Source organism: Protomyctophum bolini, assembly GCF_963924005.1.
Source record: "Protomyctophum bolini genome assembly, chromosome: 23".
NCBI lineage: Eukaryota > Metazoa > Chordata > Actinopteri > Myctophiformes > Myctophidae > Protomyctophum > Protomyctophum bolini.
This window is the reverse complement of record NC_137884.1, coordinates 19,603,274-19,624,731: the sequence shown is the minus strand read 5'-3', so window position 1 is coordinate 19,624,731 and position 21,458 is coordinate 19,603,274. Positions and strand designations below refer to the sequence as shown.

At 42.9% G+C, this 21,458-nt stretch overlaps 1 protein-coding gene across 1 annotated transcript in view; it reads left to right on the top strand.

Moving 5' to 3' along the window:
- LOC308310980 (ankyrin repeat and BTB/POZ domain-containing protein 3-A-like) overlaps window positions 1-21,458 on the top strand; it is a gene marked incomplete at its 3' end in the record, with an annotated part of 179,924 nt that overhangs the window by 146,455 nt on the left and 12,011 nt on the right. Inside the window, exons 4-10 of the mRNA XM_080757473.1 lie at window positions 144-296; window positions 2,601-2,766; window positions 6,096-6,185; window positions 9,321-9,422; window positions 12,021-12,114; window positions 16,605-16,740; window positions 19,371-19,738. Of these exons, the coding sequence (XP_080613599.1) occupies window positions 144-296; window positions 2,601-2,766; window positions 6,096-6,185; window positions 9,321-9,422; window positions 12,021-12,114; window positions 16,605-16,740; window positions 19,371-19,738 (1,109 nt within the window). The remainder of the gene's footprint in view (window positions 1-143; window positions 297-2,600; window positions 2,767-6,095; window positions 6,186-9,320; window positions 9,423-12,020; window positions 12,115-16,604; window positions 16,741-19,370; window positions 19,739-21,458) is intronic.

Below are 21,458 nucleotides of genomic sequence, written 5' to 3'. Positions count from 1 at the left end.
TTTAATACAGATCAGATAGGACCTTTCTGTTTGGACGTATGCGCTGTCATGTCTGAAAAAAATCTGGATTTTTGCCTGTGGCATGTCGCTATACTTTTATCCCTTTACACTCGAACTGTGCGCCCCCCTCCCTCCCTCTGCAGGCCCTTCCTGGTACTGCCGCCGCTGATGGAGTGGATCCGGGTGGCCGTGGCGCACACGGAGCACCGGCGGAGCTTCTCCGTGGACAGCGACGACGTGAGGCAGGCCGCCCGGCTGCTGCTGCCCGGGGTGGACTGTGAGCCGCGGCAGCTCAAGTATGTATCTATCTATCTATCTATCTATCTATCTATCTATCTATCTATCTATCTATCTACTGCCCGGGGTGGACTGTGAGCCGCGGCAGCTCAAGTATGTATGGACGTGATGACCTTCATTCCATTCAGTGTTGTTTTCGTCTCGACTAAAACTATAAGACGAAAAATGTTTGTCGACTACCGTTTCCACTGAAGAAAACTAAATGGAAACTAAATTAAAACTATGCTATGGTGATTAAAACTATAAGACTAAATATACTGACAATTTAGTCGACGCTGCGACGCATTGTGAGCTTGTAGATCGGCTATTTTCAGCAAGTGTAAAATAAGTCATTATGACGGCAACAAGGCCGTCGACATTTAGTCGACTAAAACTAGACTAACACTAATACATTCCAGGTGACTAAAATGTGACTAAGACTAAGTGAAAACTATTCAGGAGAATATGAGTCATGACTAAAACTAAAATAGAAATTTGCTGACAAAAACAACACTGCATTCATTCATCCATCTATCCATCCATCCATCCATTGTATCTATCTATCTTTCTACTGTATCTATCTATCTATCTAACAAACACAGTGGCTTTCAACCCTTTTCATATCAAGGCGTAAATTGAAATGGTTTCCGGCAGAGATGCTCCGATAATCAGCCAGGGAGCGGCCATATCCAATTATCCACCGATATTCACACTGACCGGTAATCGGCATTTATACCCTATCTGTGATCGGCAATTTACCTTATCTGGAGAAACTTTTAATTTACACCATTTAAGTGGTATAAATGTCGATCAGATATATAGAGCATAATATCATTTTGCATTTTTGTGACAGGCCTAAACATTCTCCCCTTCCTCCCCCCCACACACAGGAACAGTTTTGACATAATAATTTTGGAAATATTAAAATTTGCAACATTCAGTATCGGTATCGGCCAATCATAAGATAAACTATCAGTGATCGGTATATCGGCCCCAAAACCCCTATCGGAGCATCCCTACTTATACGCTCTCAAGAGTTAAAGATCTATAATAATAATAAGGGACAGGGTCCATTTGGTTAGCATCTCTCCATCATTTAGCATGCGGGGACCACCTGGAACCCCCTCAAGGACCGCTGGTTGAAAACCACTGATCTAACAAACTCTCTCTATACGGCTCGACTGTTTCTAAATCAGTCTGTTTCTCTTTCTGTCTCAGTGTGTCTCACTCTTCACGCACGCACGGCGCACGCACGCACTTGGTATAGTTCATTGATTTAAGCTGCATGGTGCTAATGGGAGAGTGCCAGCACACTTAATTATACTACTACTTGTTGAGAAGCGCTAAGCGTTCGCTCTAAAATCTAGTTAGGCTATCTATAGAAGCCCATTATATTATTGGGGGGGGGGGGGGGTCCTGGAAGTCATTATAATCAGAAAACCTTCTCAAAATAATGACATAGTAGTATGATAAAAAATAATTGGGAAACTTTCCAAAAAAAAAGCACACGTTCAACAACTTAATTGACAAGTGAAGTGTTTAAAGCACACGCACAGATGTTAAAGTATGTATGTAACAAGACAAAAAATGATTGACAGCTGGATGTTTTGCGTCGCAATAGCCACTGTAGTAAATGATCAAAGCAGAGCAATGAAAAGCACAAATTTTAAATTAAACTCAGTTTCCATTTGCAGAACTGATCTCGATTGACTTTGAATTAACTTCACTTCTCAGCTCTTGAAATAATTTCTCAAAGCTGGGTCCCTGACTTCAATTTATTTTACCAAGATATATATATATATATTATTCCCTTTCATTACACTCACTGCAAAGGCGACGGGCGTATGTGTCCAACTGTCCATGGATGCATGCATCCCTATCGCAGTGTTGATCCTGACAGTCTTTTGAATACATTTTCATTTACCGGTAGTTTTAGTCATATTTTAGTCACCTGAAATGTTTTGGTGTTTTATTTGACTCAATCTACAGTTCATTTCGTCGACAAATGCATTTTGGCGGTGCCTTGATGGCATCGTAAAGGCAGATTTTACACTATCTACATTTTTCTATTAATCTATTTTCAGAGCGCAACAGCCAAGGTGCAACCAAACTACTACTGGGTCTCTTCTCCACTAGTACCTCCCTAACATTTTAGTCTAGTTTTTATTTGTTGACAAAAAATATCAGTATATTTAGTCATCATGGCTATAGTTTATATGTAGTTCCATTTAGTTTTTGTCAGCGAAAAAAAGGTCATGCATGTCGGGTGCATCATGTCTAAAATGTGTCTCCCCCCCCCCCCCCCCACGCACGCACACACGCAGGGCAGACGATTGCTTCTGCGCCTCCAGGAAACTGGACGCCACGTCCACGGAGGCCAAGTTCCTGCAGGACCTGGGCTTCAGGATGCTCAACTGTGGCAGAACGGACCTGGTCAAGCAGGCCGTCAACCTCCTGGGCCCCGACGGCATCAACAGCATGAGCGAGCAGGTCCGTCCGGTCCGACACCACACCTATAGTCTACTCTACACTCATATATGCCACAGAAAAATAAATAAAAATAAAACGGGAACAAACGCACGTGTCACCTTAGCTTTTAACGATTATTTTAAACTTTAGCTGTTGAAAAATAGCAGATCTACAAGCTCATGGTGCGACACCAAGTGCGAGCTTGTATAGATCTGCTATTTTCTTTAAAAATTGTGAGAACGCGGTGCAAATCTTTGAATATATATTCTTTCACGGCAGACTCTTTTTTTCTTTTTAAACTCGTATCTTAATACAGAATGAGATCATATCGACATCGGTAATTAATTATATCGGATATCGATATCGGCCAAAATGTCTCATCGCCGGTACATATACTCTTAGAATCTATAATCTTCGTTGCTGTGCAGGTAAATGTCACCTTCCGTCATTTTAGCTTAGAAAAGATTTAAGAGACAATTGCCATAACCTTGAAACTACAACTCTTATTACCTTGCTACCATAGTGCCAACACAGATGGGTTGGTCATTTGGGTCAATAAAACCCGGTAAAACTGTGTCCAGGTGTTAATGTCATTGTGGGCTTTCCACCTTCCTCACTCAACGGAAATATTGGTTATCCTCGTGGCCTTAAGTGGAATAGCGTATGTGCACTTGCGGAAAGTAAGTACATTTTCTCAAGTACTGTACTTACACAATGTTTAGGTACTTTCACTTATAAGTATGTAATGTTCAATACTTCTGCTTCACTACATCTCAGGGAAGGGGTACATTTTTACTTTTCACAATTATTTGAAAACTTTTTGTTACAATTTAGTTTGCAGATTTAGACACATCAAGCAGCAACCAATTAACCGTATTAGTGCCAAGAACACGGGACCTCGTTCTTCTCTCCACGACCCGCCTGTGCCAAAACGAGGGACCTCATCTTTCTTTAATTTAATTGAATCGAGTAATTTTTTTTTAATATATATATATATATATATACACAGTATATAACTATATATATATTTCTTTGCTTTTACTCACATGTTAGACAGCCTACACACGAGCTACGAGCTTGTAGATCAGCGACTGACATAGAAACATAGCTTTTTCAGAAAACTGTCAGGATGTAGAAGAAAGTTTTAGAAATCTGATCTCAGGTCAAAATGGGTTAAGACTTGTCTTACAGTTTGTCTATTAGAAGATAGCCCATCGGCTATATTAAAAACAATTGGACAAAATTCTGAGAATTTGTACTTTTACTTTTGTGCTTCAAGTATATTCTAGTGCTAATACCTTTTACCTCTAGTGAAATTCTGAATATATATACAGGACTGTTACTTGTAAGAGAGTATTTCTACATGGTGGCATTTCTATTTCTTTTAACATCAGAGTACTTTTTCCACCACTGCTTATAATTTGCAATCTGACTTTCCATGGTCAGGAGGAGGCTGTGCCTGTTTAAGTTCAATGTAGTAGTCTAGGATTCTCTTTAACCTTTTAAGTTTATACAAGCTATAGGGCGCGTTCGGAAAAATACCGCACCGGCCCGCACTCGCCTATTAGTTTGCATTGCTCAGTGCGCTATTTCCGAACGCGGCCAAAATATGCCTGCATTTTCACCTCGTTGCGTGACTTGCAAGTCAGCAGTATATTGCTGGCAGGTCAATTTATTCCCCAAGCGTGAATCTGAGCTTTGAAAGGCCAGAACCGAATGCATGTTGTAGCAGTGCTGTAGTTGTGTGAATAATATGACAAACAGTGTTGACTGGCATCTCTCTCTTAATGCCACCTAATGCTAATATAAACAGCACTTTATTTCCACCATTAAAGCCAGGTGAATGGCAGCAAGGAACAAAATGCCGTTAATGAATGGCGGCGTCATAGAAATCAGTATAGTGTCTTTGTACAGGTGTATTTCATTATGGGGGGGGCAGAGTGCCCTGATCTGCCTGTCGCTGGTTGCTATTAATTCACGGGATATGTTTATGAATGCGTCGCCACGAGAGGATAAAGGCTGTCAACATGGACCTCTCTGTATATCAGTCCTCTGGTGCAGCACAACGTACGGCTCTAATCAGACATATGAATGCCAGCTGTGTTTTATACAGCGTCTCATAAAAAAAGAGACAGCTTTATTTGTCCGTAAAGGTGCACTGGTTGAGCCTATAGCGTCTATAACCCATTTAGACCTGAGAACGATTCTACAAATCAATCAATAAATCATGACAGCTTTCTGAAAAACGTCAAGGACCCCGAAAATTATACAGTATGTATTTGGCCTCCGACCGTTAAAAATGTTCGTTCTGAAAGAATGTATATTCCAAATGTGCGCCACATTTTCACGACTTTACTAAAATAGCAGAGCTATGAGCTATGTAGATCTGCTATTTTTCAATGGCTAAAGTATAACATAATTGCTTAAAACACCAAAAGGGGTTCCCGGTCCAGAATGGGATAAACAAGAATGTGCTGCTATACCAAGAGATCACGTAGAGATTATTCCCTCACTCTTGCAATAACAGTAGGTGAAATATTGGTTCCTGCAGCAGGTTTCATCCTGCGACTTGGAGCAGACGGTGTGTAGGTGTGTTGAATTTGCGGGGAGGCTAGTAGTTGCATATGTTGCGGTGGTGTGCAAAGTGTTATTTTTAGGGGTGTCAAATCAACATCGGAAACAGCAAGAACTAATTATCTATAAAGGAGGGATTTAATTGTTTGTGGCCGGAAAACATTAAAATAATTAACTTATTATTTTCGTGTCAGTTTGTGTACACTATACTACAATATAGTATTATGTAGTATAGTGTATGTATCTGTCGCAATGTCACATTGGCCTAATTGCTTTTGCTTATACAGAGCATTTTAGTTCATATCTAATCAAGAGTCATGAGGACCACCTGGAACCCCTGGTTGAGACCAAGGGGCCAGTGAGGCTCTCCAACGTTGAAGCACGGGGCCCTAGTGGTATAAGAGGAGGGACTGATCCCAAATCGATCATCAAAGGCGGAAGTATAGAAGGCTCTTCCGGGTGCTTCAAAACGCCACTGAGCAACTTCCACTGACATGAATAGCGGGGGGGGGGGGGGCAGTTCAGTCTTTATACTCTATGGGTGAGAGACAGTCTAAAGGTGTGTTCAGAGTCTTCAATTGAAATAATCGCCTCGGTTCGTCCCGTTTGTGCCGCGCCGCAACCCGTTCGCAACTTCTCGTCTTAGCATTGACTTTGTATGGAATCGCGCCGCTCCGACCATCCAAGTCTGAACGCACCTTAACTGTGGCCTCTCTGCTGTGTCTCGTTCTCTCTCTCTCTCTCTCTCTCTCTCTCTCTCTCTCTCTCTCGTACAGGGGATGACGCCTCTAATGTACGCCTGCGTCCGCGGAGATGAAGCCATGGTACAGATGCTGCTCGACGCCGGGGCCGACATCAACAGCGAGGTTGGTTCTGATGGCGCCGTGACTCCGTTGACCCGCGGTCACGTTATGTTGGCTATGGGGGGGGTGGGTCGATCCACTTATACCTCCCGATTCGATACCTCGGGTGCCGCTTCCATTCATATTGCGATTCTTAATTGCGTTGCGATTCGATATTGCGATTATTGTGATTACTTTGCATTTTTAAATACAATTACAAACATTCTTTTTCATTAAACACGATTCGAAATACACAATTCGATTTTAAAATCGTAGCATTAAAATGTGCGATATTTGGTGAATTGATTTTTATTTCAGAATGAGAATCAGAAGCCATTATTGCCATGACATAAAATGACGTAAAACATGTATATATAGCCATGCCATGGACGATTTGCCCACCCCTGATGTAGGATATGCTTCTTGTTTGTTTGTTTTGTTTTGTTTTTTGGGGGGTTGGAGGGGTAGATAGATATGAATGTGTTGATTTGTATACTGTTATTGCATGCTTTAATGTTGCGTTTCACAGCAAACTCCTCTGCGTGCAATGAACGCTGAGGAATTTCCTGTAATGGTGAATGTACAAAGCACCATCGTTTGTGTTGCTCTTGGCTTTCTTTATCTGCTCTGGGCATGCTTTCTGTGGCATTGGAGGCTAAGTAATTACATGAAGTGCACTTTTGAGTCGGCATCGATCAATCGGTAACAGAGAGGAATGCTCTGCAGGGCTGCAGTGCATACAGTGGGAAAGGTCTCACTGATCCATTGTGTCTAGTGAGACAGTGCCTTTCTCTGCCTCGCATTATACATTCTAGATACAGTGGTCTTCAACCCTTTTCATGTCAAGGTGGATTATTTGTTCAGCATTTAAAAACCACCATTTAGCCTCTCAGACCCAAAACAATTGTCTTAGAATGTTGTTGTTGTTGAATATGATGTTCCACATCCTCAGTTTCGTGCTGTGTTGACGTGGTGACATAGGAATGATAGGATAGATAACAGCAAATGTTGATCAAAATAAGAATTCTTCTAGATTTCTCTAATTGTGTAGACTTCCTGTAAATTAAGTAATTTGTTTAACGAAATGGACCCGTAACGGTCCATTTCCATGGTTTCATTTTAAGTTCTCAGGAGTTAAAGATCTAAAGTATAAGGGTGCATTTGGTTACCAAACTCTCCATCGTTTAATTTTAACTGGGGACCACCTGGAAACCCCCTCAAGGTCCACCGGTGGTCCCCAGGCCACTTGTTGAGAAAAGTGAGGTCCAGGCAGGGACCCCCAGGGGGCCCCTGCAGCTAAATTATAGTTTGGAACCAGAGATAGAAACGCCATTAAATGTGGGCCCGTAGAGGCGTAGACTAATGCAGGTCAAACTGGGGGGGTCCTTGAAATTAAACAGGTTGAGAATCACTGCTAGAACCGTAAAAATCTTCTCGCTTTGGGGGTCCCTGGCATATCTTTTCAAATGGGGGGTCCATGGGCTAATTAGTGTCAATTTGGGGGTCCTTGAGACATGAAAAGGTTTGGGAACCACTGTTCTAGAAGACATGCTGCCTGTCTGCAATTGAAGCTGCATGATGTGTGCACTGAATGTACTGTAACTTGCCACCACGGACTTGTATACATGAAGCATGAAACCTCATTACGCTTTTATTGATCCTTTATCACCCGCTGGGAACACCCAAACAAAAACCTTATAGGCGTAACTCTCTCATGTAGAGTTTTTATAGATCCTATTCCTGTTATGTGTAGTTCTGCGCAATAAGAACAGACGAAAGGAGGAATGCTTCATGGATAGTGCGTCTCGCTCATAGTGTCGGTTGTTGGTTGATTGTGGGAGAATATTATCAGTTGCGTGCACATGCAGCAGTACGTTTTTAGCATGCGCGCTGCACAGTGAAATCCAGAGTGCTAATTTAATAAGCCCTATTTCATGGCGGTGTAACGCAGCAGAAATGGCTGATTTATGCGCTTACAGCGGGTCACGAACAATGCACTGTTGTGAGTTTCTAGATTGGCTATGTCCAGAAAAAGATTGGGACAATTTTTGCCTATAATGACATACCCAAAATAGGGACGGCCGAACAGGCAGCACTCCGGATTCCACTGTGCGGTGACTCAAAAGCTAAGTGGCTAGCTGTATAGTAAACATGTGGGAGCCCGAGGCAGGCCTATAGCGGTCCAGGCACCTAGACTCCTAAAGTCCTGATCCCTGACGAACTTTGTTGCATGTCACTCCCCGTCTCTCTCCATGCCCTTGTCTTATGTTTGATGAACAACTCAATTCAATCCACATAAAGCATGTAATTACAAATAAAATAACCAAAAAATACGTTATGGTGGTTTTCTAACAACATTACTGGTGAAGCTATACCAAACAATGAATATATTAGACATTTGAATTTCAGCACTATAAAGACCGATACTTGAATACTCCCTTCAGTGACATTGTAAAAAAAGAAACACTGAAATAAAGGAGGCTTTTTTTTGTTGTTGTTGCTGAATCTATGGATTCACGAGTACCATCTATACAATTGATCATTTTCATAAAGCTACAGTATAGAAACCAGCTTAGAGCCTCAAACTGAAGCTCCTCAAGCCTTCCCCGTTGCTGTGTCTGTGAGTCATCACTGCCCGTCTCGACGGCATCATTTTGTCCGTTATTATTGTCTGTTTCTCTCTCCAATCCGTCTCCATTCAAATGAATAGAAGCACAATTTAAAAGATGGGGCTCTAGGAAGACTAAGTGGTTATAGGTTCAGGGGAGTGTTGCCTAGCGAGACGCATTCATCACAGTCGCACGTTATACAGCGAAGGCAGTGTGAATTTATGTGACGAGGACTGAATATCCCAAGACGACGCTTCAAGCTGGTTGAGGTTTCCCTCTGCCATCTTGCCCTCCTTTTGCTTCACAGTAAAACAATGATCCTCAATGTTAGTTTAACCCCGAGCGTGTGAAAATGGACGGGTCCATCCAATACTCCCATTTGGGTCCATTTTTACGCTCTCGAGTTACTCGAACAGACGATTTTTTACTGTGCTCTCTCTTTCGTTGTTGCTTCTCGCTCCTTTCCCCCCCTTCTCTCGCCCCTGAGCTGTAAATATTAATGGCTGTACATTATCTCTCTCCCTGAACCTCACCCCTATGACTTCCCCAGGTGCCAAGCACAGTAAACAAGCACCCCTCGGTTTATCCCGAAACGCGGCAGGGGACACCACTCACTTTCGCCGTGTTGCACGGACACGTCCCTGTTGTGCAGGTAGTGACGTCTCATAATGACCTGTAATGCCTATAGTCCATCTACACATCCCTGTTGTGCAGGTAGTGACGTCTCATAATGACCTGTAATGCCTATAGTCTATCTACACGTCCCTGTTGTGCAGGTAGTGACGTCTCATAATGACCTGTAAATGCCTATAGTCTATCTACACGTCACTGTTGTGCAGGTAGTGACGTCTCATAATGACCTGTAATGCCTATAGTCTATCTACACATCCCTGTTGTGCAGGTAGTGACGTCTCATAATGACCTGTAAATGCCTATAGTCTATCTACACGTCCCTGTTGTGCAGGTAGTGACGTCTCATAATGACCTGTAAATGCCTATAGTCTATCTACACGTCACTGTTGTGCAGGTAGTGACGTCTCATATGACCTGTAATGCCTATAGTCTATCTACACGTCCCTGTTGTGCAGGTAGTGCCTATAGTCTATGCGCGATGTCGCAATGACAGCGTCGCGCTCCCTGAAAACGGCCGACCTATAGAAGTTCACACGCCGCCGCGGTGCTTTCTGTGACACGATGTGAGCTTGTAGGTCGGCTGATTTCAGAGTGTGCCCGCTGTCATGCAACAAAGTGTTAATTGGGATTAAACTTTCTACCTGTTGCCCTAATTGACCTGGCCTTTTGCACCCCGAAAATGCTTATGATAATGCTGATGATTATTATTGTATTGTTATATAATTGCAGTATGATAATTATTCTAGAAATATCCTGTCAACTTTCCCTTGCTCCTAAATCATCTCAAGTACCTCTGGCGAGGGATTATAGGCTTGCTCTCTCCACATATTTATTTTCAATCATGTATGCTCTTAAGGGGCGTGAATGACCCACCCAGACATTGTTATTCGCCGGGTCCGAAGCTGAAGATGGTCTTATAAGATAGAAGATTCCATAATGGAGGACTACTCAACAGATCAGAGATCAGTAAACTTTCACAAATTTCAGAGCTTTGCTCTCCATTTTTGGATGCATTTAGTGGTCACAGTGGGAACCGTTCAAAATGGACACTGGCGCCGAAAGCACCACTGAGCATTGTGCAACCGAAAAAATCTATTAATCAGCGCCACCTCCCACGACTGCATTAAGCATTTATTTCAGTGTTTTGTCGGGGGGAGTGGAAGAAGATCAGCCACCATGTTGTTTCCTTGTTCAACACAAAGAGTACATCTCGAGTCATGCGAGTCAACCCTAACCCCCCCCCCCCCCCCCAGAGCTTCTCGGAAAGAGCACAATGCGACAAGAACAACAGCTAAATAAAATGCCCCCCACCTCCTCCGCCTATACACATAACGGGGTTGTGTCAGTGGTGGGGTGCAGCCGCCCGGACACAAGGAAGCTGCAGCAGGACGGTGCAACCGTCTGTGGCATGCACCCCGCTATGGGCAGAGGCCGCCGCTGTACACGCCAATTCAAATTTTGCATCGGACATATGCCATTTTTCATACGAAATTGCCTGCACAGATGTGTGCAGGCAATTGCGGCCAAAAGCTATATATCAAGCGAGTATCAAAGCCCATGTTTGACGTTCATTGTGTCAGTGACTCGTGAGACCGCCTGCCCCTAATTTGGTGGAAGAAACTGCGTCTCGGCAACAGAAATGCGTCGGCAAGCACAATGTGTACAACTCACAGTTAGTTATGTGGCGTCTGAATTGCCCAGATAATGAGGTTTATCTACATATAAACGTACGTATAGGCCAAAAGGTGAAGCTACCTGTTATAGGGCCACCATGAGGCTTTGGTTCTTCCTTGGCCTATACTGGGAGTACAAGTGTGTGCAAAGTATCCTGCCGATCGCTCCAGCAGTGCCCAAGATTAGACGGTCACTGACAGACAGATACAGACATATACAGACCAACAGAACAACAGACAGACGAACAGACTAGAAAATATAATCCATCTCCGTGGCCATTCCAGCCTGTTGGGAAATAACAAGAACTTTTTTCAGAAAGGATAGACTCTCAAAGTGGGGCTGGAGGTGTCGCAGTGAGCTATAGGTCTCCGTCAGTTAAGAATTTCCATCTCCATCATACTTTGTCATACCACCGCGACACAGAGTGTTCCGAAAGTAACAGATTGTCAAGTGACAATGGCAACCACTCAGGCCCCTTTTCCACCAGTTGGTTCCCAGTGGGAACCGGTTCAGTTCTTTTTGGTTCTTAGCCCATATGAGCCAGAGCTCCAAAATTGGAACGTTAATTATGAATTGAGTGGGCAAAACTATACCTATATTAGATTGTTATCACCATGACACTTCCCCAGTTGATTACTTACACAAAGACAATGATTTATTGTATTACACATTTTAAATATATGCAAATGAGGCATTATGTATGGGAAAATATGCAAAATAATAGAAAATATGAAAAAGCTACTGTGGAAGGGTTATCAATGTATCATGTATTAATTTACTTGTATTGATCCTATAAACTATTAGTAACAGATTGTCAAGTGACAATGGCGGCCACTCAATGAAGTACAAATTAGGCTTAAGATGAGGTTTCCTTTCGTCTCTCGTCTTGTCGCTCCCCCTCACACTCACACCCTCCTTCCTTCCACCATGCATGCCGCTTCAGTTGTTGCTGGACAACAGAGCCAACGTGGAGGGCACCGAGAACGACGGGGCAGAGAACTACACCGAGACGCCACTGCAACTGGCCGCTGCTGCGGGTAAGCGCACACACACACACACACACACACACACACACACGCACACACGCACACACACCCAGGGGTGGGGAAAGTACTCACATTTTTGAGCGGTGCACTCACTGCACACCTCTCCTATGAGTGATGTAGCCTGGGCACCATTTCATTTAGGGTATATGATCCTGTCGGGAGCGGATTATATCGTTATACGTCATGTTGTAGTATTGTTTTGTAGTCGACAGGCAGGAACAACAGGCGGCAACTTCCTTTTCCCTCAAACCGATTTTTCTCAATTAAAGCTACAGGCTACGAGAGCTTCCTGCCTGTCGACTACAAAACAATACTACAACATGACGTAACGATATCATCCGCTCCCGACAGGATCATACAGAGTTTTGAAACGGAGACCAGGCTTTCCTCCGAGGTGGTGGAAAGCCTGGTGAGGCGAGGTTATGAGTGATGTATGTCCCTATATCTGTCTGAGCACAAAACAGCTGCAATACCGCTGGCTGACCTAAAGTGGCACTGTTGAGCAGCGGCGCACGCACGGACCATATGCACGCACGCACGCACGCACACACACACAGCTCTCAGTTTGCACGGGTGCGATTTTCAAATGGCCGAAATGTATACAGGGCTGACGTGGTCACTGTATGCTTTGTAATAATACGCAAAATCTACAAAAAATAACCAGTAGGCCTAACTAAAGCTGTCAATTAAATGTAGTGGAGTAAAATTGCAATATTTGGCTCCGAGATGTATAGTGGAGTAGAAGTAAAAGTATTGGAAATGGGAAATACTCAAGTAAAGTACAAATACCTCAAAATTGTACTTAACTGCAGTACTTAAGTAAATGTATTCAGTTGCTTTCCAGAGCTGCGCACAACGCCGCACACCACCAAGGCCTCACAATAATCCAGCGTTGGATTAGCTGTGGTGGATGGGGAGAGAAACCCACGCCCATTGCTTTTGATATGCAGCCCCCTCTGGTCATTCAATTATCTTTTTATCCTCACGTGACTGCATCCATGCGATGTTTTTTAGTTATGTACTATTTGCTTTGGGGAATTGTAGAAATGTAGCATGTTTGATACTATCACAATTGAAACATTTAATTATAAAAAAAAGGAATTGATAACCCTATTTTAGGGCAAATAATTAACACCTAAGTACCGAAATAATTAGCACATAATGCAAGAGGCAGCAGGACATGGGTTAGGGTTGGTTGGATGGAAATGGTCTGCAAATGGTCTATAGTGGAGAATCAAATGAGTTACGGCCATTTTGATTGATTTTGTGAATAGAAAACCTGGAAGCAATTTGTTGCCTAATGGAATGAAATGAAAGGTTGCATCAGCATCAGTGTCTTGCACCTTGAGTCATCAACGTCAATTCCACCGCTGATTTGTTTTCAACAGATTTGTTATTAATTGTCTTGTTTCTAGTGGCAGGTAATATTTTTTGTTCAATCATGCTTGCAAATTAGTCTCCCCTCTAGTCTCCCTGGCAGATATAGGACGTGAACTGATGACATGAACTTATTTATATTCAGAGTCTTGTCTTGCACTTGATGTATTTATTCTTGTATGAGTCTGTGTTGTCTTTGAACTAGGAGAAACATAATTTCGCCCGCTGCTGCTGCTGCAGTTGGAAAGAATGACAAATGAAGCAATCTTGAAATATGGAACTATCTGAAATCTTTGGAATAGAAAAAGAAAATAGTTTCTATTCAGAATCCACCTCCTTCATTAGATGATTCATATCGTTGTAATAGGCTGATGCAGTGCATCAAAGACTATAGCTGCGACTCATTTTTTTTTGTTCTCAGCCCATAATGCTATACAAATCACACCTTTAGTCACCCAATTTACTTAATCTGCGATTTGGGGGATGAGTCACCGCTCATTACGTCTGCGGAGGCTTGTGATGAACATGCGTCAGATGACGCTTGCTGAACAACATTACACCACGTCTAGACTACGCCAGCGTTGCGAGCGAGCGAATGATGAAATGTCATTACATCAGAATACTTTTTCAATTAACCCATTCTGGGCGGGAACCCCTTTTGGTGTTTCAAGCATTATGTTACACTTTAGCTATTGAAAAATAGCAGATCTACAAGCTCATAGCGTGGCACCGAGTGCCGCGCTATGAACTTGTAGATCTGCTATTTTAGAAAAAATCGTGAAAATGTGGCGCAAATCTTTGAATATATATTCTTTCAGAGTGAACGTTTTTAACTCAAACCTTTGCTTCTGGAGGTCCCTGGAACTACATATTTTCAGATGGGGGTCGGTGGCATATCACATATAATTTTTGGGGTCCTTGACATGAAATATTGAGAACCACTGATGGTTGAGGTTTTTCAAAAAACAATAATAAAAAAAATATATATTTTTTTTTAATGTATTCACCCATTTAGGTCAGGCCTAAATGGGTGAAACTGTGCTGACGTACTGCAAGCGTGCAGCACTGTGGTCCAGCACACCTCCTATAATTGCTCGCAGAGTCACTATTTGAGAGAGGTTTCGTGGCCTCAAACACTTATTGGTTGAGATCTACACGCTGCTATTTATTGGTTAATGATTGGTTCAGGCTACGTCGCAACAACACAATAGCTCGCCTCTTTGCCGGTGCAGATGAGGTGTTATACTTTGGTGAACGTGTCATGATAACATCTCTTGTAGTGTTGTCATAGTCTTTTGAATACATTTTCATTTAGTTTAAGTCACATTTTAGTCAACTTAAATGTTTTAAGCCGTCGTGCTGTGGCGCGTAGTGAGCTTGTAGACCGACAATGACTTGCCTTTTAGTCCTACTGTCTCTTGTCCACTAGTCCCTCCCAAACATTTTAGTCTAGTTTTTATTTGTTGACAAAATTGTCAATGTATTTAGTCATAGTCATCATAGCCATAGCTTAGTTAGACTGTACAGAATATGACTGTACAGTAAGGCTGCATGATATATCAAACATGTACCTTCATCAGAGTGGAGAATAGAAGTATAAGGCACAGGCTACATGTACGTATATGGATCTTTTGCAAAACGGATATGTTCGTGCCCATATGACAGAGATATCCATGTCCACACACAAACGCAGAGACGCATTGAACACAGGATAAAATCACTGCAGTAGCAGGTTTCAATAAAAGGCTATATTATATTTGATTTTATATTTACACTTATGAGGTGCCAATCATATTTTTTAATGAAGTAATAAGTACCACATTTTAAAAGCCACCTAAATTGTGAGTGGAAGTGGAACATGTTTCTTTCATTGTCTGTCAGCATGTCACACTATGTGCGTAAATATCCAAATCCCGACTCTCGACTTTTCTCTCCATATCATTTAAAAATGATAGACACTTTACCATTGCTCTGGCGACTTGGCAAGTCCTGCACAGAAAATAATAGCAGAGTCAGACCTATAGAAGTGTCGTGTCCACAACCAGTTGTGAGCTTGTAAAGTGGCTATATTTTCCAGGTGTATAATAAATGTCACATTATAATGTAGGCTAATAAAAGTTCACGCGCGCACATTGTCGGCATGCAGGCACAGTGACAACGGAATGCAGTCCTTTATTACCAAAACAGGAGAGATATGTATGTCATGGCGACCCACTGTATACTTTCTTCTCACTAAACATGCTATTTGATGCGATTCCATTCACACACCTCTCTCTCTCTCTCTGCACCCTCTCTCTCTCTCTCTCCTCGCATGACCATGACCATGAAATGGAGAGCAAAATACAGCACGAGAATATAGTTTCACTATGCACACACCACGCATAGACTTTGGTGTACTGCGCAATGGCATTTGGCCTGGGTCCTAGTCATTGGTAGGTTAATATCCACAGTTTATCTGTTTTAGCGTCCGCAATTAACCTATTCAACCTGTTCAGGCTTCGCACTCGGCACCAATACATATGAAATCACCAGTCCGCACTGGACTAGTAGGCCGATATATTTATTATTGGATGCAGCAGAGCAGAGCCTTTGCTCGCTGCAGTTGATGCAACATATGATACGTTTTAAAGTTGTTAACAGTGATATATAAACATGGACAATCGGATTGATATCCATGTAGTTTCCATGCAGGCACAAGCTGCATTTCTCACCTAATTGTAGTAAAAAGGATATGCGCTAATGAGCGGTGACATCATCGTTTCTCAAAAGCTCCGTTTCACATGACATACTGATCCGGATATTTTCGAAAAATCTTCACTTAATTTATCCGTTTCCAAACGAAAACGCTGTTTGCGTGTGGCTGAAAGGCCCAAACGTCCACAAAAATATGCGTTTTGCGTAGCCTGGGCCTTATCAAGTTGAGAAAAGCCACTCTTCTCTACCCCTCTCTCTCTCTCACACACACACACACACACAATCACGTATCAATTAATTGATTAATAATCGGGAGAGCTGTCAATTAATCGATTTGGCCGATGGTCAGTTGTTGGCATCCCTAACGCCAACTACGTGTATTCATTGCTGTCGTTTGTTGCTGTGGTCAGGGAACTTTGAGCTGGTCAGTTTGCTGCTGGAGAGAGGTGCGGACCCCATGATTGGGACCATGTGTCGAAACGGCATCTCCTCTACCCCGCTGGGGGACATGAACTCCTACAGCCTGGCAGCAGCCCACGGGCACAGGTAAAACGCACACACACACACACACACACACACACACACACACACAGGAAATAACCATTTATCTTTGCTGCTCCTCTGATTTGCTTGCCACCATTTTGTGGCATGACACAAGGGCTACTGGAGAACTCGCCAGTTTTCAGCATGCATTTTTGTTTTACTTCACCTTCATTTAAATTGCATTGAATTGAGAGAGAGAGAGAGAGAGAGAGAGAGAGAGGATAGTTGTTTAGAGTTTACACTAGATGAAGTGGGAATGCTAAAGTTTAAACACCCAAGTACCGAAACAATGTAATTAATTAGTAAACAATATCCTGAATTGGCACAGTATAGGCCTACTCTCATTGGTATTCACATACTCAACTCAACAATCATCTCATGCTAATAGTAAAGCGGCACCACATGGGTTGTCATTATTCCAAAGTAGATATGCACATTTGCTCTAAATTATTAATATTATTCATCCACTGACTGAGTGCTGTTTCATCTCTCACACGACATGAGTCACAAATGTCTCCATTGCTTGGTGAAGGCGGAACCAATTGATGATTGCTCCTGTCTAATGGTGGACAAAATACTCAACTTGATTTGTTTGATTCCACAAGAGAAACAATAGCTCACGATAGCTCATGTGCTGCAATACATTGTGAGCTTGTAAGATCTGCTATTTTCACAGTTTTTTTAAATACTGTTGAATTAGTTAATTCACTATACGCATTTTTTTCCCCTTTTCGTTAGGGCCCCAGGGGTCCCTTCCTAGAAATGTAGGGGTGTCACATACGTTTCCAAAAGAATAATAAAACAACAAATAAAAAACCCTTAACTAAATACACTTTACAGTAAGTACATCACTGCTCCTGTCTATTCAGCAACGTAGCTTTCCGTTTTATTTCTGGTACACAATGTCCACACCGCCAACATTCTATGCATTGAGAGCTGTCATTACGTTGTGAATACCAGACATTCAAACAACAAACCGTATGGAATAAAGGAATGAAGCGGTGAGGGGATAATATATAGTCCTTTGCTATAAAATGAACTATATATTGGAACCATTAAATGCAGTCAATTGCAGAATTAGCAGCATGCTTATTCCATTTCGACCTGAGGACGATTTTACAAATGTCTTCTAAATCATGACAGTTTCCTGAAAAACCTCATGTTTTTTCTGTCAGTGGTTCTCAAACATTTTCATGTCAAGGACCCCCAAAAATATATGTATTTGACCACGGACCCCATCTGAAAATATGTTGTTCCAGGGACTCCCCCAGAAACAAAGATTTCAGTTAAAAATGTTCGCTCTGAAAGAATATATATTCAAAGATTTGTGCCGCATTTTCACGATCTTTCAAAAATAGCTAAAGTATAACATAATGCTTGAAACACCAAAAGGGGTTCCCGCCCAGAATGGGTTATATTGTATGTGGTGCAAGCTCCGAAGGTTCCACTCTGCTATCAGAACAGAATACGTTTGAATTAGGTAACATACTGTATATTCATTCATATTCCATAAAGTAAGTTTATAACATACTAAATTAGAATTTTGTTTACCCAAATAAGTATATATTTTCGTTTTGCCATGTTATTAATTTTTTTAAATTTCTTTCATGACATTGTCATGACTGAAGGGAAGACCCTATACATATACAACATAGACAGCCGTGGGTGTCTCTAAACATTTTGATATACAGTTATCACTCCCAAATGCCCTGCCCCGTCATTATGCATGGCAGGCAGCCATACTACAACGACAGTGTTGCACATTGCCACTGGGTTTTCCTTCGTCGAGCAGATGGTGCAATGATGCACGTTTGTCTGTTAAATTAAACTTAAATTAGACTAGAATCACTTGAGAGCTGAGGCACGGGCACCATTACCGAGATGGTTCTGTCCCGTGTTCAGTCTTTAATTGGATTGGAAAAATAACAAGAGCAGTTCCTTATGCTGGGACTCTCCAGATCAAATCACACAAAATGGATTAAGATGAGATTGCTGTGCTCATACCGGAGGTGGAGTTGGCGAAAGGGCCTTTCTTTGTGGAGTTTGCATGTTCTCCCCGTGTCCCCTAGGCCTTAGGGGACACGGGGAGAACATGCAAACTTGTGAGGGTACCTACCCTAGGGCCTAGGGTAGGAAATTGGAAACACCAGTAAAATAAAACAGACCTCAAAATGTTACCTATAGGTACAGTACTTGAGTAAATGTACTTAATTACATTCCAGCACTGATATTTTACATGTATCCCGCCCAATCTCATCCCACCGCTGACCCCGTCATGACCTTCTCCCCGCTCCCCTTGTCTTGTGTCTTTTTCCCCCAGGTGCTAAGCACCTGGACTACATTTACTAACGACCGCACTGACGACCGTTGGTCGTAGTGACAACCGTATAGTGGACACTTTTTCATGATGGCTGCCTCTCTAAGCCAATGGGAGACCGACCATAAAACCCATAGTCCGAAAGACATAAAAAACCCATACTCTGATTCTGAACACCACAACGTGAAGCCGCTGTTGTGTAAGGGGTTTGTTTGTATGAGTACGACGCAAGTGAGAAGTGGAACGCGAGGCAACAGAAGCTACTGTTATGAGCTAATTGAGAGCTTGCCCCCCCCCCCCCCCTCCCTTTCTATAGGAATGTATTCCGGAAGCTCTTGGCACAGGCGGAGAAGGAGAAGGGGGACGTCCTGTCCTTGGAGGAGATCCTGGCCGAGGGCTCGGACCCCCGACAGCGAGAAGAGGCCGTCGGCCGCACAGCAGCAGCAGGCCAACGGAGGAGTGAGGAGGGACGCTGCCGAACAAGGAAAGGGCCAGACTCAGTAGCCCTGAGAGAGGCCATGTACCATAGCTCTGAGCATGGCCATGTGGACATCACCATAGACATCCGCAGATTTAGGTCAGAGTTACTAACACCATTGCTGGCCCTCACTCTCTGGCGCCCACGTCCCGTCCCGCTGTCCCACTGTCTACTGTCTGGGGCTGTGCTCATGCTGTGCCTGTCCTGTACCGCTCTCTCTCTGCTGTGTGTACTACACATCGTTGTGCTCGCTCGCCCAATCAATCGACACCCCCTCCTCCCCCCCTGGTCAAATCAGCCATGAAACGACGTTGAAAATAGGTCTCTCTTTCTCTAGTGGAGCTCGATAAGAACGTTGTGAATGTACCCTCACTGGCCCCAGGGTGCAGTAGAATAGTCCAATCATCTTAGTGTCACATCACAGATTTACAAGTAAAAGAAAGTGGGTGAAAGTAGTTTTTGTGCATAGTTCCCATCGTGAAAACAAAGAAAGGGGGGGGTTAGGATATCGAGGCAAGAAAGAACGTTTAGAAGCTAGTCCACACAACAAACAGCACACCCGTAGAGTCTCTCTTTGGCTAATTAACTAACGGCACAGATGTAGGGTCTTACAACTAATTACAGGCAGTACGGTCGGCTCATACAAAAGGGGTGCTCTTTTCCACAAGAAAATGTAACCTGAGATACTATAGTTTATTATACATATATGTGTATATACTACAGTATATATATATATATATATATATTTTATCATAGGCGCCTGTATGGTGCTTATATATATACAAAGAGTGAGGCTCATTTCAGTACATGAGGCAATTATCAACTTCCATCCCGAACATCGCACAGTTCATGTTCAACACAGCTTTTTCAGAGAACCGACACTATACTGACACAGCGAACCGACTGTCATTGGCTACATTACATGCATTGGAGTACAGTCTCTGTGCCAATCATCTGTGATCAGATCACGCCATGCACTCAAATTACTGGTCAACAATGCAGGCCATCATCATGTCTGTGTGTGATTCGACGGCTGGATTTCCACTCTTCCCTTTGTGCTGTCTAAATGCCACAGACCTGACGGAGACATTTAATGTTCTCCTCAAGCTGTTGTGACAGGCTATACGCAACAAGACCTAGGGCCCTGTTTTCGCCAGTGCTATATCCCTTGTGCCTAAATGTGTTTTTCATGTGGCCCCTGACTATATGCATTTAGTACGTATAGGAGTAGTATATGTAGGCGTGTGGCGTCGCATCGATGGTGTCACGTTACTGAATGTCGGACGTCAAGAAGAACGTCCACAGAAAAGGGGAGTTAAATCTCAAGGGAAACTGTACCAGATTAGCCTGGTTGAGTCACCATTATAAGGAGAATGTGCATAATCATTCATGTCTGGCTTCTCACTCAGAGTCACACATAAGTCGCAATGAACAGCATTCGTGAGTTTAAGCTGGAAGGTGTAATTTCCCCCCCACACCACGCCCTATACCCCACCCCACTGGTTCATAATTAAGCGATACTACACGAGAGGGTGTTCTTTATCGTCATTAATGCACACCTGCGGTTCATTAATCACTAGTGTAGTCACTATATGACCACACTGTTCCAAGAAACTATAGCTATAGCCTAGCCACAAATCTGCTGTGCTCTGGGAGAAAAAAAAAACACAGACGAAATCTTTCGTTTTTTCTTGAGTAGGAGTTCCTTTGCGCTGGTTTAAGGAACGGCTAAGAAGCCGTTTCAACCAATCAGATTTGCTTCCTCGAAACGACCCATTGTATGATCAGTTGAAAGTCCCTGGTTGAAAATAGGGCCCTCTATAGATAGTAGTGGAGTAGGTGACAGTTCTGGTTTGTATTCATTGTGCTTTCTCTGCATGGTGTTCCTCCCACACCAGGCGTTCCCTGGACGCTGCACACCTGGCT